General features: G+C 34.1%; 1 protein-coding gene across 1 annotated transcript in view; it reads left to right on the forward strand.

Moving 5' to 3' along the window:
* The window catches only part of LOC132726991 (titin homolog), a 36,531-nt gene that overhangs the window by 3,251 nt on the left and 19,670 nt on the right, over positions 1-13,610 (forward strand). The window contains exons 2-10 of the mRNA XM_060712404.1: positions 3,957-4,156; positions 5,157-5,390; positions 5,897-6,086; positions 6,427-6,610; positions 7,023-7,131; positions 7,953-8,837; positions 9,835-9,921; positions 10,161-10,235; positions 11,141-13,025. Coding sequence (XP_060568387.1) covers positions 3,974-4,156; positions 5,157-5,390; positions 5,897-6,086; positions 6,427-6,610; positions 7,023-7,131; positions 7,953-8,837; positions 9,835-9,921; positions 10,161-10,235; positions 11,141-13,025 — 3,832 coding nt within the window. The 5' untranslated portion in view covers positions 3,957-3,973. The remainder of the gene's footprint in view (positions 1-3,956; positions 4,157-5,156; positions 5,391-5,896; positions 6,087-6,426; positions 6,611-7,022; positions 7,132-7,952; positions 8,838-9,834; positions 9,922-10,160; positions 10,236-11,140; positions 13,026-13,610) is intronic.

Here is a 13,610-nt window from a genome sequence, read left to right on the forward strand (position 1 = left end):
TCTTTTAGATATACACTTGTAGTCTAACTCTATAGCCGGCAAGTCAAAGCCCATGCCCGCTTAGCAGCCCCGGCGTTTGTCTTCCCCATATAACATCTGCAATGAAATTTGATAACAAAACAATTATGTATTTTAACATTTTTAAAACAGTGGGGCAAATATCTGTCTTCAGAAATTTTAGGTAACCAGTGTTTTTTTTCACCAAAATATTCGGCGAAATTCGGCCCCATTCCCCCCTCAAAATAGTATGTTTTTTCCCCTCTCAAAGCCGAAATTTCCCCCTCATATGGCAGCCAAAATTTGCCTGCAATGGATACCATTTTTTTTTGCATATAACTGCCGAAAAATGTTTTATATTAAGCCTGTAAGACTTACTGTTAAGCAAAGTTTGTTTACAATTGTTCCCGGGTATGTAAGGGGAGCTACTCCTGGCATCCCAACAAGTTTAACATGCGACTCTTTAAATTCTGCTGTCAATATTCTAGATCCGTATAATATTAAGAAAAAGCGACGTTTTTTAAACTTGTGTTGCAAGAGTTGCTCCCCTTTTCTACTCAATGTCAAACAAAAGTAAATCTTACAGTGGTAAGTGATGTATTAAAATATGCATTGGATTCGTTTTTGTTTCTTCATTTGTGAAGAAATAAAATTCCCCCTCCTTTTGCATTTTTCCCCTTCCAAGCGGCACCGACCCCCTTCCCCAAAAAGTGAATAAAAACACTGGTAACAAATATTGCATGTGTTATTTTTAACGGACGTAAGTCCATGTGTAATAAATTGATAAATGGTCACCTGATAGAGTGAAATGCCCCTACAATATTGCACAGTTATCCACAGTGACTGTGATGATATCCCGCAGTGCGAAAATTGTTAAAGCTGTACTGTAGGTGTTACTCTTTACTTCAATAAAAATGACATTATTTTTTTTGCCATTATTATGAAATGATACATTGATATATTATTATTAAATCATGTTAAAAAAACATTTAAATATTAAAACTGTTAAAATCTAAATAAGTTGGCTTATAATTTTCTTTTTGGCCGGGTTGCACTGGTGCAAACCCGCCCGGGTTATAGTATGGTGAATGTTGGGCGGTGGCGGGCGTCCGGGCGCGGGCGGGTGGGGAAAAAACTTTCGTAACAGTTTTCTCAGCAACTACTTATCACAGCCTTTTGATATTTGGTATACAGCATCAATTCATGGTCCCATACTGTGGGATTCGATTTCAGGTCTGTCGCTCATCTACTTCCTGTTTGCTGACCTACTTAAATTTTCAGCATTAATGGTCAATAGTAGGAAATTTTCGTAACAGTTTTCTCAGCAACTACGTATCACAGCCTTTTGATATTTTGTATACAGCATCAACACATGGTCCCATACTGTGGGATTCGATTTCAGGTCTGTCGCTCATCCACTTCCTGTTTGCTGACCTAGTTAAATTTTCAACATTAATGGTCAATAGCAGGAAATTTTCGTAACAGTTTTCTCAGCAACTACTTATCACAGCCTCTTGATATTTAGCATACAGCATTGACACATGGTCCCATACCGTGGGATTGGATTTCAGGTCTGTTGCTCATCCACTTCCTGTTAATCCACTTAGTTAAATTAGTTAGATTTTTCGACATTAATGGTCAATGGTAGGAAATTTTTGTAACAGTTTTCTCAGCAACTACTTATCACAGCCTCTTGATATTTAGCATACAGCATTGACACATGGTCTCATACAGTGGGATTGGATTTCAGGTCTGTCACTCATCCACTTCCTGTTTATCCACTTAGTTAAATTAGTTAGATTTTTCGACATTAATGGTCAATGGTAGGAAATTTTCGTAACAGTTTTCTCAGCAACTACTTATCACAGCCTCTTGATATTTAGCATACAGCATTGACACTTGGTCCCATACCGTGGGATTTGATTTCAGGTCTGTCGCTCATCCACTTCCTGTTTATCCACTTAGTTAAATTAGTTAGATTTTTCGACATTAATGGTCAATGGTATAGGAAATTTTTGTAACAGTTTTCTCAGCAACTACTTATCACAGCCTCTTGATATTTGGCATACAGCATTGACACATGGTCCCATACTGTGGGATTTGATATCAGGTCTGTCGCTCATCCACTTCCTGTTTATCCACTTAGTTAAATTAGTTAGATTTTTCGACATTAATGGTCAATTTTAGGAAATTTTCGTAACAGTTTTCTCAGCAACTACTTATCACAGCCTCTTGATATTTAGCATACAGCATTGACACATGGTCCCATACTGTGGGATTCGATTTCAAGTCTGCAGCTCATCCACTTCCTGTTCACATTAATGGTCACTGGTAGGAAATTTTCGTAACATTTTTCTCAGAAACTACTAATCACAGCCTTTTGATATTTGGCATACAGCATTGACACATGGTCCCATACTGTGGGATTCGATTTTAGGTGTGTAGCTCAACCACTTCCTGTATACCCTACTGAATTAAATTTTCGACATTAATGGGTCAATGGAAATTTTTTTTGTAACATCACAGCCTCATGATATTTGGTGTACAAATGCAACCCGGCCTTTTCTGTCTTTGACCCATTTTATTTACACTTTTCTACCAACAAAAATATACCCTTTAACTATGATTGGCAAAAAGATAATGCCAGACTCATCTCAAATTGTTTTATTCATGATATTTTTCCCCAGGTGAAGTGCACCAAAAATTAATAAATAAAAACCCATCCAGATAGCTAGAAAATCAACCAAGTACTCTACTACTGTAATTTAATTTATAAAACAATTAAAACAAACACAGACTGTACAACAACTTCATGTTTCAAACTTCAAGCATTTATCTTTAGATTTCCAGCAAGAAAATGAAAGTGTGACATAAGAAATGTTGTAATAAACAGCATAATCTGACACATGTGAAAAATAATTTTTACCAATGTCACTCAAGTTCAGGCATGCTTGGCATGGACAATTACTGATGTGTATTTTAACATTGGAATATTTGACAAGATGACCCTTCAAAAATTATTTAAGGTGTTAATGGAAATGAGAGCAACAAGTGCTTTTGCTTTTCTTGGTAAACTGGTAGAAAATATTGTGAGACAAGGTGACTCCTTCATCCATCTCACCAAGAAATGTGAAGGTTAGGAGAATATCTATTTTAAACTGAACAAGTTGAATAATTCTAATAAAAGTTTATATAAATCTTTAAGACTTTTAAAAAGGAACTGAAAGTAAGATTTTAGAATAAAAAATCTTCAAGTGTTTTTGGTATACCTTGTCTCCTTTCGATGGAGTTATTAATTAGCACCACCATTGACAAATTTGCACTTTTGCATTACCAGTTATCTAACTGGGGCTTCAGCTATAATCATACCATTCTATAGCTATTATTAATGCTTTCTACAATCAGCGCTTTTTATCTTCTTCAACCACAGGGGCTGATTACAGCGGTCATGTCTGATAAATTTATTAAAGGCATGTGTTTTCGCCTATGCTTTTTAGAAGTCTGTTATTTGCTGAGAAATTGGTAATAACTGGATAATTATTCAGGTAAACAGGTTGGGTAAACCACTTGCCAAGATACATGTATGACCAAAATATGTTTAAGAATTGGCATAAAAAAACAAACCAACAAATTCAAATTTATAACATTATGGCATAGTAGCTAAGAAATGTAACAGATTTCTCAAGGGATCTCATCTTTCACAGAAAGTTTGTCTTTAAATCCCCATGGGATTTTGGGATATGATAAGTTTTGACAGATTTATAATTATGCCTTTTGTTGTTTGTTATTTGCATGTGTAATATTGACAGGAAAACTTTCTATTACATAATTACATTACGGAATAATAATGTGAAAGAAATATGTGTTATAGATAACTGCACTACTATAATTTTATTATTTAAATGCAATAAATAAGAAAAACATTATTTTATCAATATATTGAAACTGTTTTGTTACAGCTTGATTGTGGTAGGCAATGAGTGATAGCTTAGAGGCAGCAATACCTTATTCTCAACCAATCACAGCTCAAGAATCCTCAAAAGAGGCGGAGCCAATAGAATCCTCAAAGGAGGCGGGGCATATACAAAACCAAGCAGTCAACAATAACCAATCATCAAGTGACAGGACTGATTTAAGCTGGCATTTTGATGGAATGGAGGTTTGTCTAATTTGCATGTCACTTTTCAGGGTTTTTTTGTCAGCAGAATGGGAACATGACCCCTAGAATTGGGAAATTTTTACAATGTGGGAATAATCTTGCAATATATTGAATATGTCAAAATAAGACAAAGAAATATTAGAAATATTGGATAATAAAACTCTGTTTATATTGCACCCATAAGCACAAATGCAATTTGGAATGCAGGATTACAATTTTCTATGGCACAGTGCACTTAAATGTAACTAAATGACAATAATTCTACTTTATATTTTACTTCAAACCACTTGCTCCTCACCCCTGTGGGTTCCCGACAGGGACTTTGGATTCTTTCATGTGAGGAAGCTATCCAGCTAGCTTATGGAACGTCAGTGGTTCTACTCGAGTGCCCGTTCGTGCCTGAAATAATGCACGGAAGGGCACCTGAGGTCTTCCTCCACTAGTAAAGCTGGAACGTCGCCAAATGACCTATACTGTGTCGGTGTGAGGTAAAACCCAATCAAACAAACAAACAAACTTAATAATTTTTTTTGTTCATTAAATTGGGAATTTTCACCTTGAAATTGGGAAAAAACCTGTACTTTTTGGCATTCGGAACATGACCAAATAACAACCATCAAAATAGGCCAGAAAAAAACCCAGCTGTCTCTTTTAAGATAGATCACTTCAGTAATTACAATATCGTTACTCAATATTTATATTCTCTGATGAAAGTAGCAATTACTGTGAAATAATTTGTCATAAAAAATTAGCAAAATGTAAACAAAGTAGTATTTTCAACTTCCATACAAAATACATGTACTTATTCACTTTAACTGTAATTATTGCCAAAAAGGTTTGGGTCTTTGATATTATCATGTAGTGAATGTTTGCTTCTATGCTGACTGTGTCAGTCAAGCATTCTTTGATTAATGAATTGTAGAATATATGGTTATCCTACCTTTGTTTAAAGAATTGAAAATTCCTGAAATAAAACTATATAGTTCACTGAATATTTCAGGACAAGAATCCTTTCAGTGAATTTTCAGAGGAACATTTAAATAAGTTAGATGAAGTATTGTCATCGGCTAGTGTCCAGGAACTGCTACAGCAGTCCAGTCCTGGCCTGAACTTTCTTCATCTTGACGGTACTGAACAGTTGGCAGCTGGTGCGGAGTCCACAGGACACGCTGGACAAGGTGACTCAGTCATGGCATCAACCTCAGCTAGACGCGATAGCTCCGATTCTTTACCAGTAAGTCAAAGATTCCTTCAAAAAATTTTATTTTTTTAATCTTTTAAGAAGCAGATTTTTCCAGAAATTTGCTTAGAAATATGTCAAAGAAACATACTTTTAGTGGCTGCTTCGATTGGGCTCTTCTAGGAAGAGAATTGGCAAGTTAGAAGACCTCTGAAAGGAAGGCCAATCAAATGTTTGACAGTCATTTCAAATGGCGTCCAGTCAGACTATTTCTACCTCAATAATAAATGACTTTTGCTTCATTTATGATCAAATATTTATTTTCCAAATCAGAAGAAAGTAAAAATGTAAACAACAATGTTTATTGTTAACAAGGAACCGGTCATAGGACTTTAGGTCCCACAGGTGATTGGTTTTCAGAAGTTACACTGTATACAATAATTTGGTATTGGAATTCTGACAGAAGGACCTTATACTAGTATTTTTTTTGTGATGAGGATTAAATACCACTAAATTTTTATACATGTATTATTTATATATCAATATGAATTGTGTTTCAGGAATCCATTATATCAGTTGTGTTCTCTGACCACGGATATTGTATGAACCCAGATAAGATCAGTTCACAGAAACCAAAGGCTGTTACCGTACAGCCTTCATCGAAAAGTGTGCCAGTGATGGTGGCAGTTGAACAGTCAGGTAATACAATACCTATCAATGCTGTTCCCACGGCTCTCACCATGACAACAGGTTTGTTTATATATATTAAGGATATTCTAATTTTGATCAAACTTATCAGCTTTTTTGTTAGAGATAGACTTTCAGTACTCATTTGTGCATTTTATTCAACGAGTTCAATAAATTACGTAATGAACGGTCACAAAAATCGTATTTTCTTTTTATCACATATTCAAATTAAGAACTGTTTACAGTTAACAAGTATCACTTTACACTATGTTTGTAAATGCAAAAGACATCTCAGACGTTGAAATATCTGCTCATCCGAGCAAAACTGTTTTTACGCAGTTATAAAAGTGGTATGTGATATTTATAGCACATGATAAGTTTTAATAAGGTTTTGCCTTCACAGATTCAGAAGCTGAGCATACTGATTCAAAGACAGAGAGTCCTACAACATCACCCAGGAAGTCAGGGCGGGCTCACACCCGGAGCAAGTACCTCGATGAGGACTGGATAACGCAAGAAAGTCCTAGCAAAGGCCGAGGGAGGGGCAGAGGGGTTGATATTGGTATGCCGCTTCCATTCGGATTTAGGTTTGTTTTCTTTTTGAGTAAATCATGAATTATTTTATCATTTTAGTATTTTGTTAAATCACATTGGGACATGCAGTATTTGATTTATAACCTTAGTTTTCATTTAACTTTACGGTTAGTTTCATTCCTGTGAAAGTAGTAGTTTTTGTAATACAAGATTTTTTGATAATGCCTCAGTATATTCTTTCAATGCCTATTTTAGAGCATCAATAATTTGTTTTTCAATAATGTTTATTTCCAGAGCTTTGATATTGTATGTATTTTATAAATGATGCCCTTTTGAGAGCCTCAAAAATGTACTGAATGTTTTACTGATGCCTATTCCAGATTGTATGTTTTACCTATACCTTTTACAGGGCATCAACAGGCATTAGCTATTCCAGATTGTATGTTTTACCTATACATATTTCAGGGCATCAACACGTATCAGTGACCAGAAACAGAGAGATTTAGCAGAGAAGATAATGTTAGCTAACAGACAGGCGATGGAGGCAGAAATGGACACAGATGATGCTGAACAGGTTATTATTGCTGTCTTTTACAATATTCCCATCAGTATTTGTTACTGAGGGTAAAAAAAACTGTGTCTGTAGCGAAAATTGAATAACCTCTTATTAGACTATTTAAATCTTAGCAACATAAATTGTACAACCAATATAAAACCTGGCAAGCTCACGTGTCCTTGTACTCTGACCTGAATGTATCTATAGGATGCTCAATTTTAAAGGGGCTCCACTGAGGTCAAAATGCCTAAAAACATGAAATTTTAAGTTCTTAATTCAAGTTAAGTACTTGAAATAAAAAAAATCTGCAAAGGACAGTTAGGAAATATATTTAGAATTAAATTGAAAATCTATTTTTTTGTGTGTGCAGCTCAAAGCCCAATTGGAGTGAAAAGTGTTGGAGTGCTTTTCATTTTTAGATTATTTTTCACGATAAAAATGATTCTGAAAAAATGGGTAGAGGGAATGATCTAAAAATTTGCAGGTTATTGGGGGGAAACATACATATTTGGAAAATATATCCAGTCTTGTCATCTTAAAAACCCTCAGTGGAGTCCCTTTAAGTATTTTGATATTTAATAACAACAAACAGTTCGAAATTATAAAAAAAATTGGGCAAGACAAATATGTTACTAGTGTTGTGATGGATTCATTCATATGTCAAATACATGTACTGCAGCAAGATTTTGCTTGTTAAGTGTTACTTTACAAGGTTTATAGCAATTGACTGTTCTGTAAATGTTACAGGATATTGTTGTTTTTTAGTATGATAAATATATGTTTGTAATGATATATAATAATCAAACGTATGTTGATAATTTGATAATTTCTATATTTAGTCTGAGTCTGCGTCTGCAGTAAAGACATCACCAAAAGGTCGAGGTCGAGGCCGAGGTCAAGCGAGTGCAGCTGGTAATGTTGGAGGAGCATCTCAGTCTAGTCAGGACGAGAGTTCTCAGGATGACGAAAGTCATGATGATGACGACGAAGACGAAGTTGTCAAAGAAAAAGAGGATGATGACAATGTAAGTGTTGCTAGTGAATCTGAGGATGAGAAAAAGAAAGGGAAAAAAGGCGGGAAGAAAAATTCCAAAGGTGGTAAAAAGAAGAAAAAAGGTGGAAAGTATGAAGATGATAGTGATTATAGTGGTGAAGAAGATAAAAACACTAAAAACAAAACAAAAGGCAAAAAAAAGACAAAGAATGAATCTGAAAATGAGGAGGTTGCAGATGCTAAAGCTAAAAAAGGGAAGAAGAAGAAATTGGCAAAGGGGAAAAAGAAAGGAAAGGCTAAAGGAAAGAAAGGGAAAAAGAAAGATGCAAAAGCTGATAAGAAAACAGAAGAGTCTGAAGAGGAAAGTGAAACTGAAGTTAAGAAAAATTCAGAAGAAAAATCTCCAAAAAAGAAAGCTAAGAAACTGTCTAAGAAACAGAGACTAAAGAAAATGAAAGAAGCCAAAGAAGCAAAGAAAGTCAAACTCCTAGAAAAGAAAAAGGAGAAAAAGAAAGAAAAGAAAAAGAAGGGCAAGGAAACAGAAAAAGAGGCAGAAGTTTCTGATTCTACACCAAAGAAAAAGGCTTTAAAGAAAGGAAAAGCTGTGGCAGGAAGGAGGAAAGCGGAAACTGAGGACGAGTCTACAGATGCATCTCCAAGAAAGAAAGCAAAAGTTAATGAGACCAAAGTGGCCGAAAATAAATCACCAAAAGCTGGAGAAAAACGAAAGGTTTGTTGGGCGTTTATTTATTGTTAAGTTCATACATATTTATTTTAGCTTTATTGTAATGAAAGCTAAAAGCTTACATGTACTTGAATCACTTTGCCAAGAAAACTTTGGAAGTGTGACAGGCTAAAAATGGCCTCAAGTCGATCTTAGGGTAACTAGTAACCAACGCTGAAAAGCCTTTTACTCTATCTCAATTCATTGAGAAGTTGCAGCACTTTGAAATCAGTTTTGATGAAAAAAAAAACAATGCAAAATAGTTATTTTTGGCAATTTTGAGACGTCCCCCCATTGCCATGGTAACAGGAAATTTAGGATTGAGCATGCTGTTACAGAGGCTATGGTCTAGTCAACATTTGTGCCAAGTTTCATCAGTATTGAAGCATTTTTCATAGTTTCATAGCAGTTTGAATTTGTTACAAGAGGCTTTTCAATGAAACGGCCATTTTTCGCAATATGCTCATGGGGTAAAAGGTTAATTAAAGTATTCTGTATGTAAAATACTGTGTTTGAAAATTGAATGATTGAGCAGGGTTTTCATTATTAACTGTTTTGTGATCCATATCATTGGTTAAAATGATGTTAAAATTTGTTTTATTTAAGCCTGTAGATTGAAAATATCTCTAGTATTTTAACTCCCGGCCAAATTAGTCATTAGAGTTGGCATTTGTGTTGCCTCAGATAGAAATGAAAACCCTGTTGAGTCAAATGAATTTGTTCAATAAAGTGTAAATTTATTATAGGTTTTCAAATGATTGTCAATTCAGTATTAGAATATTAAAGACTCCATGGCTGGATAGATGTTATATTTATTTGAAGAATGTTACAAAGTACATTTATTTTATATGTTTTTTAAATGTTTTCAAATGAACCTTAAATCTTTGGTATTACACATTAATACGTGGTAAGATATCACGAGACATTCGTGACGTAATTGCTGATGTTACATTGACCAAGATCATTATAGCAGATTAATTGATGATTTGTTTTGTATATACAGGCTTCTCCTGCCAGGGCAGCTAAAAAAACAGTATCTCCTGTTTCTACTCCAACCAAAAAGCAGAAAATGGCTCAGCAGAAAAAAACTGTAAGTGGAAAGAGATATTTTTTTTAATTGAAGCTATTGTTCTAGTTTAAAACATTTTAACAGTTAATTTTCTGTTAGGTCTAAGTTGTGTCCGTAGGTTGCATGGACGCTGCCATATTACTACCTATCAGCTTTACTGTATAGGAAAATCTCAGATGCTCTTTTGCATTGATCTGTTTAGCTTGACTCACTAATCATAAAAATTGAGAGTTTACAAAATGAAAATGTTTTCATTCTAGACAAAGACGTCTAAGGCTGAAGTGACAGACTCAGAGGAGGATAAACCTCTGAAAACAACTAGATCAAATGCTGCAGTAAGTTAAATCCCTCATATAATCAGGGAGCGAAAATTCCACTCGTTAGCTTTTTTTTATGAGTAGAGATAAAATGTGCAATTTTTACATAACCTAAAACACAAGCTTTGTGCTAGGTTTTCAATCATTAAATGTAAACAAACTGATTATGAGAATTCTGACATTTATCTTAAAAAATGATTAGCCATGCAATTTTTTGTCGATTCCTGACATTGACGATGTTTTTAACTGTAAAAACTTTTTACCTATGACACTGGTAATGTGATGAACCAAAATAAGTTAAAGTTGCCTTCAGCTTTTAATTTTTTGTTTGAAAAGCAATTCTGTGTTGTTTCAAGCTATGTATTTCATTGATTTTATCTTAGAGAAGTGCATCATATCACTGATATGTTTTCTTCAACACAGCTTCACAAGAGCTATTTAGTGACTTTCCTTTCTTAAAATAAAAGTTCGGAAAGTTTATTTAATTAATTGCACAGCTTAAAGGGACTCCACTGAGTGTTTTTGACATGACAGGACTCTAAATATCTTCCAAAGATTTGTGTACCATGAACAAATAACCTGCATACAAATTTTCAGATCATTCCCTCACCTTGTTATTCCAGAATAATATTTTGATTGTGCAAAATGACCCAAAAAGTGAAAAATGTTGCAATGCATTTTACCTATGTTTGGCTTAGAATTGCAATAACTGTCAATTTTCAATTTTATTCTTAATATAATACTTTTTGATCCATGTAGATTTTTCCATTTAAAGTGCCTCACTTGATCTAAGTACAAAATTCAAATTTTATGTTTTTAGGCTTTTTGAAATCAGTGAAGATCCTTTAAAATAAAGAATTTAGCATGTTAAGGGTTAAGAATATCTGTATCTGACCATGTAAGTTACAATATTTTACTTGTAGAAAGATGCAAAACCTGATCAGGACACAGTTCAAAGTATTCAAGCACCTGTCAGAGGAGATCAAAATATATTTGCCAGCTTAGCAATGGGTTTTATGGCTGAAGATGATGAAAAAGACAATAAAGCAACTGATGGTGTTGATGAGTCAAAGAAAGTGTCTGAAGATAGTGCTGTAGTCAAGACTGACAAAATTAAGTCAGACAGTGTTGAAGTGAGTGATGTTAAAGTTAAAGACAATAAAGATAGTGAAGAAAGTAAGGTGATTACTAAGAGTGTTAGTAATAAAGAGAATAACACTGATAGTGAAGTCAAGGATGAAAAGTCAGTGGTAGATAAAGAACCTAAAGAAAGTGATAATTCAAGCAGTGTGAAAGAAGAACAAATTTCTGTGAAAACTGAAGAATTAAAACCAGAAACAGTGATTAAAGAAACTGGTGTAAGTGTCGAAAAGTTGAAGGATGATAAATCACAATCAGGAACTCATAAAAGACATGATTCAGAGGACAGTAGAGGTTCATCTCATCATCATCATCATAGGAAACATTCTCATGACAGGAAGGAGTCCGTGTCGGAGGACCGGACAGAATCAGGAAATCATAGACACGAATCTCATGATCGAAAAGACTCTAGTGATAGGAGACATTCTCAGGATAAAGATAGAAGTTCAAGAAGTCATAGAGAAAGAGACAGGCATGGAAGCAGAAAAAGTTCAGACTCAACAGACAAAAGTAGAAAAGATTCAACTTCAGGAAGTAAAGATAATGGTAAAAAGTCTGAAAGTGTGATAAACCGTAGAGAATCTGTGGGAAGTGTTAGTTCAGATAAAAGTGGAAAAATTGCGCATGGAGGGATTTTGAAAAAGGGCGGGAAATTAAGTAAAGATGGTAAAGTGAAAGGTAAAAAATCAAAGAAATCAGATGATGTTCCGATAGATTCATCAATGGCCGACTTATTTATGCCTGATAATTTGCCTGCACCTGTTAAAGATGAGGTAAATAGCAAACAGGCAGGTGAGAAGGAAAAGAAGGTAGAAACTTCACAAGAAAAAGAACGAGTGTCAAAAGTATCCTTTAAAGATGATTCAACTTCAAAGAAAAATAAACCTGAAAAAGTAGAGATTGTAGGACCTGAAGTGATAAAATTAACAAATGAGTCTGCCACAGACAAACAATTGGTTGAAAAGAGCAAAGATATTTCAAAAGACTCTACAGTTTTAAAGAAAGAGGAAGAACCAAAAATATTTGTCATTAATGTTCATAAAGATAAAGCGGAGAAAAAAGGTAAAAGTGATGTGAAAAAGGAAAGTAAGGCAGATCAGATTACTGAAACTAACAAAGTGGACACAGAATGTGAAACTGTAATTGAAAGTAGTACAGCAAATAAAGCAACAGATGATGTAGAGGTAGATATTGAAACTCTTGATGAAATAAAAGTTGAAAAAGATGATGGTACTGAACTTAAACAAGAAGTACCTAAACTTGAAGAAAAAGATAAGACTAAGGAAGTAATTGACGATAAGAAACCAGATGTATCTGATAAAATAGAAACAGATACACTGAAATCAGAACCCAAATCAGAAGAGAAAATTTCTACAAGTGTTGTTTCTGAAGTTAGTGATACTGGCAAAACTGATGATAACAAAGATGCTGTTGCAGAAACAATTGCAACACCATCCAAAAAGAAAATCAAAAATCCTTTGAAAATGTCAGACTTCTTTTCTGAAAGAAGATTGAAAATTAATGATCCTAAGCCAAGGGTGAAAGTTGTAAAGGAGGAAATTTCCACTACTGAAGACAGTGATGGAACCGATGAAGGGACTGGACGTAAACGTAGAAATAAGGGGAAAGCAATGTCTGAAATATTGAAGAAAGAAAAACTTGGCAGTGGTAAAAGTTTTTACAGCTTTGTAAAAAAACAAAAAAAACAAACAAATTTTAATGCCTTTTACAGCTTTGTATCTCTCAATACCTCTACAAAGTTGACTTTGTCACTTCCAGTATGTTACATTATTTATTTATAAGCCTTCAGTTGACAAATATTTTGCTTTTGATCTCTTTCATACAAACACCTTTCAAATCTTTTCAAAGACAACTAAACTGACAAAAGTGATGTGATGTTTTTAAGACAATAGAAGTAATAAAACATATGTAATTTAAGAAAATTTATCTTTGTATAAATAATATCGTGAACTTTGCATTGAAATGGAACAGTTTTAATTTCATTTTAACATGAATGTTTTATATATAATATTCCCATGTTTTTTGACATAAACATGATTGTCAAGAGTTAGACTGTCAGGCTAGCAAATAACATCACCTAAGTGCAGTAACAGGTTAAGTTTTTCTAAATTTATTAGGAGTTAGTTATTGCACTACAGTGATGATAAGTCAGTTTAAACAAGTCATAGCAAACAGTGTTTAATCTTCTGATACTTTCTGAAAACTTTTGGAAATAAATTAATTCCAAAATTT

This window comes from Ruditapes philippinarum, unplaced genomic scaffold (assembly GCF_026571515.1).
Source record: "Ruditapes philippinarum isolate M1 unplaced genomic scaffold, ASM2657151v2 ctg4917_1_1_1_1, whole genome shotgun sequence".
In the NCBI taxonomy this organism is placed as follows: domain Eukaryota; kingdom Metazoa; phylum Mollusca; class Bivalvia; order Venerida; family Veneridae; genus Ruditapes; species Ruditapes philippinarum.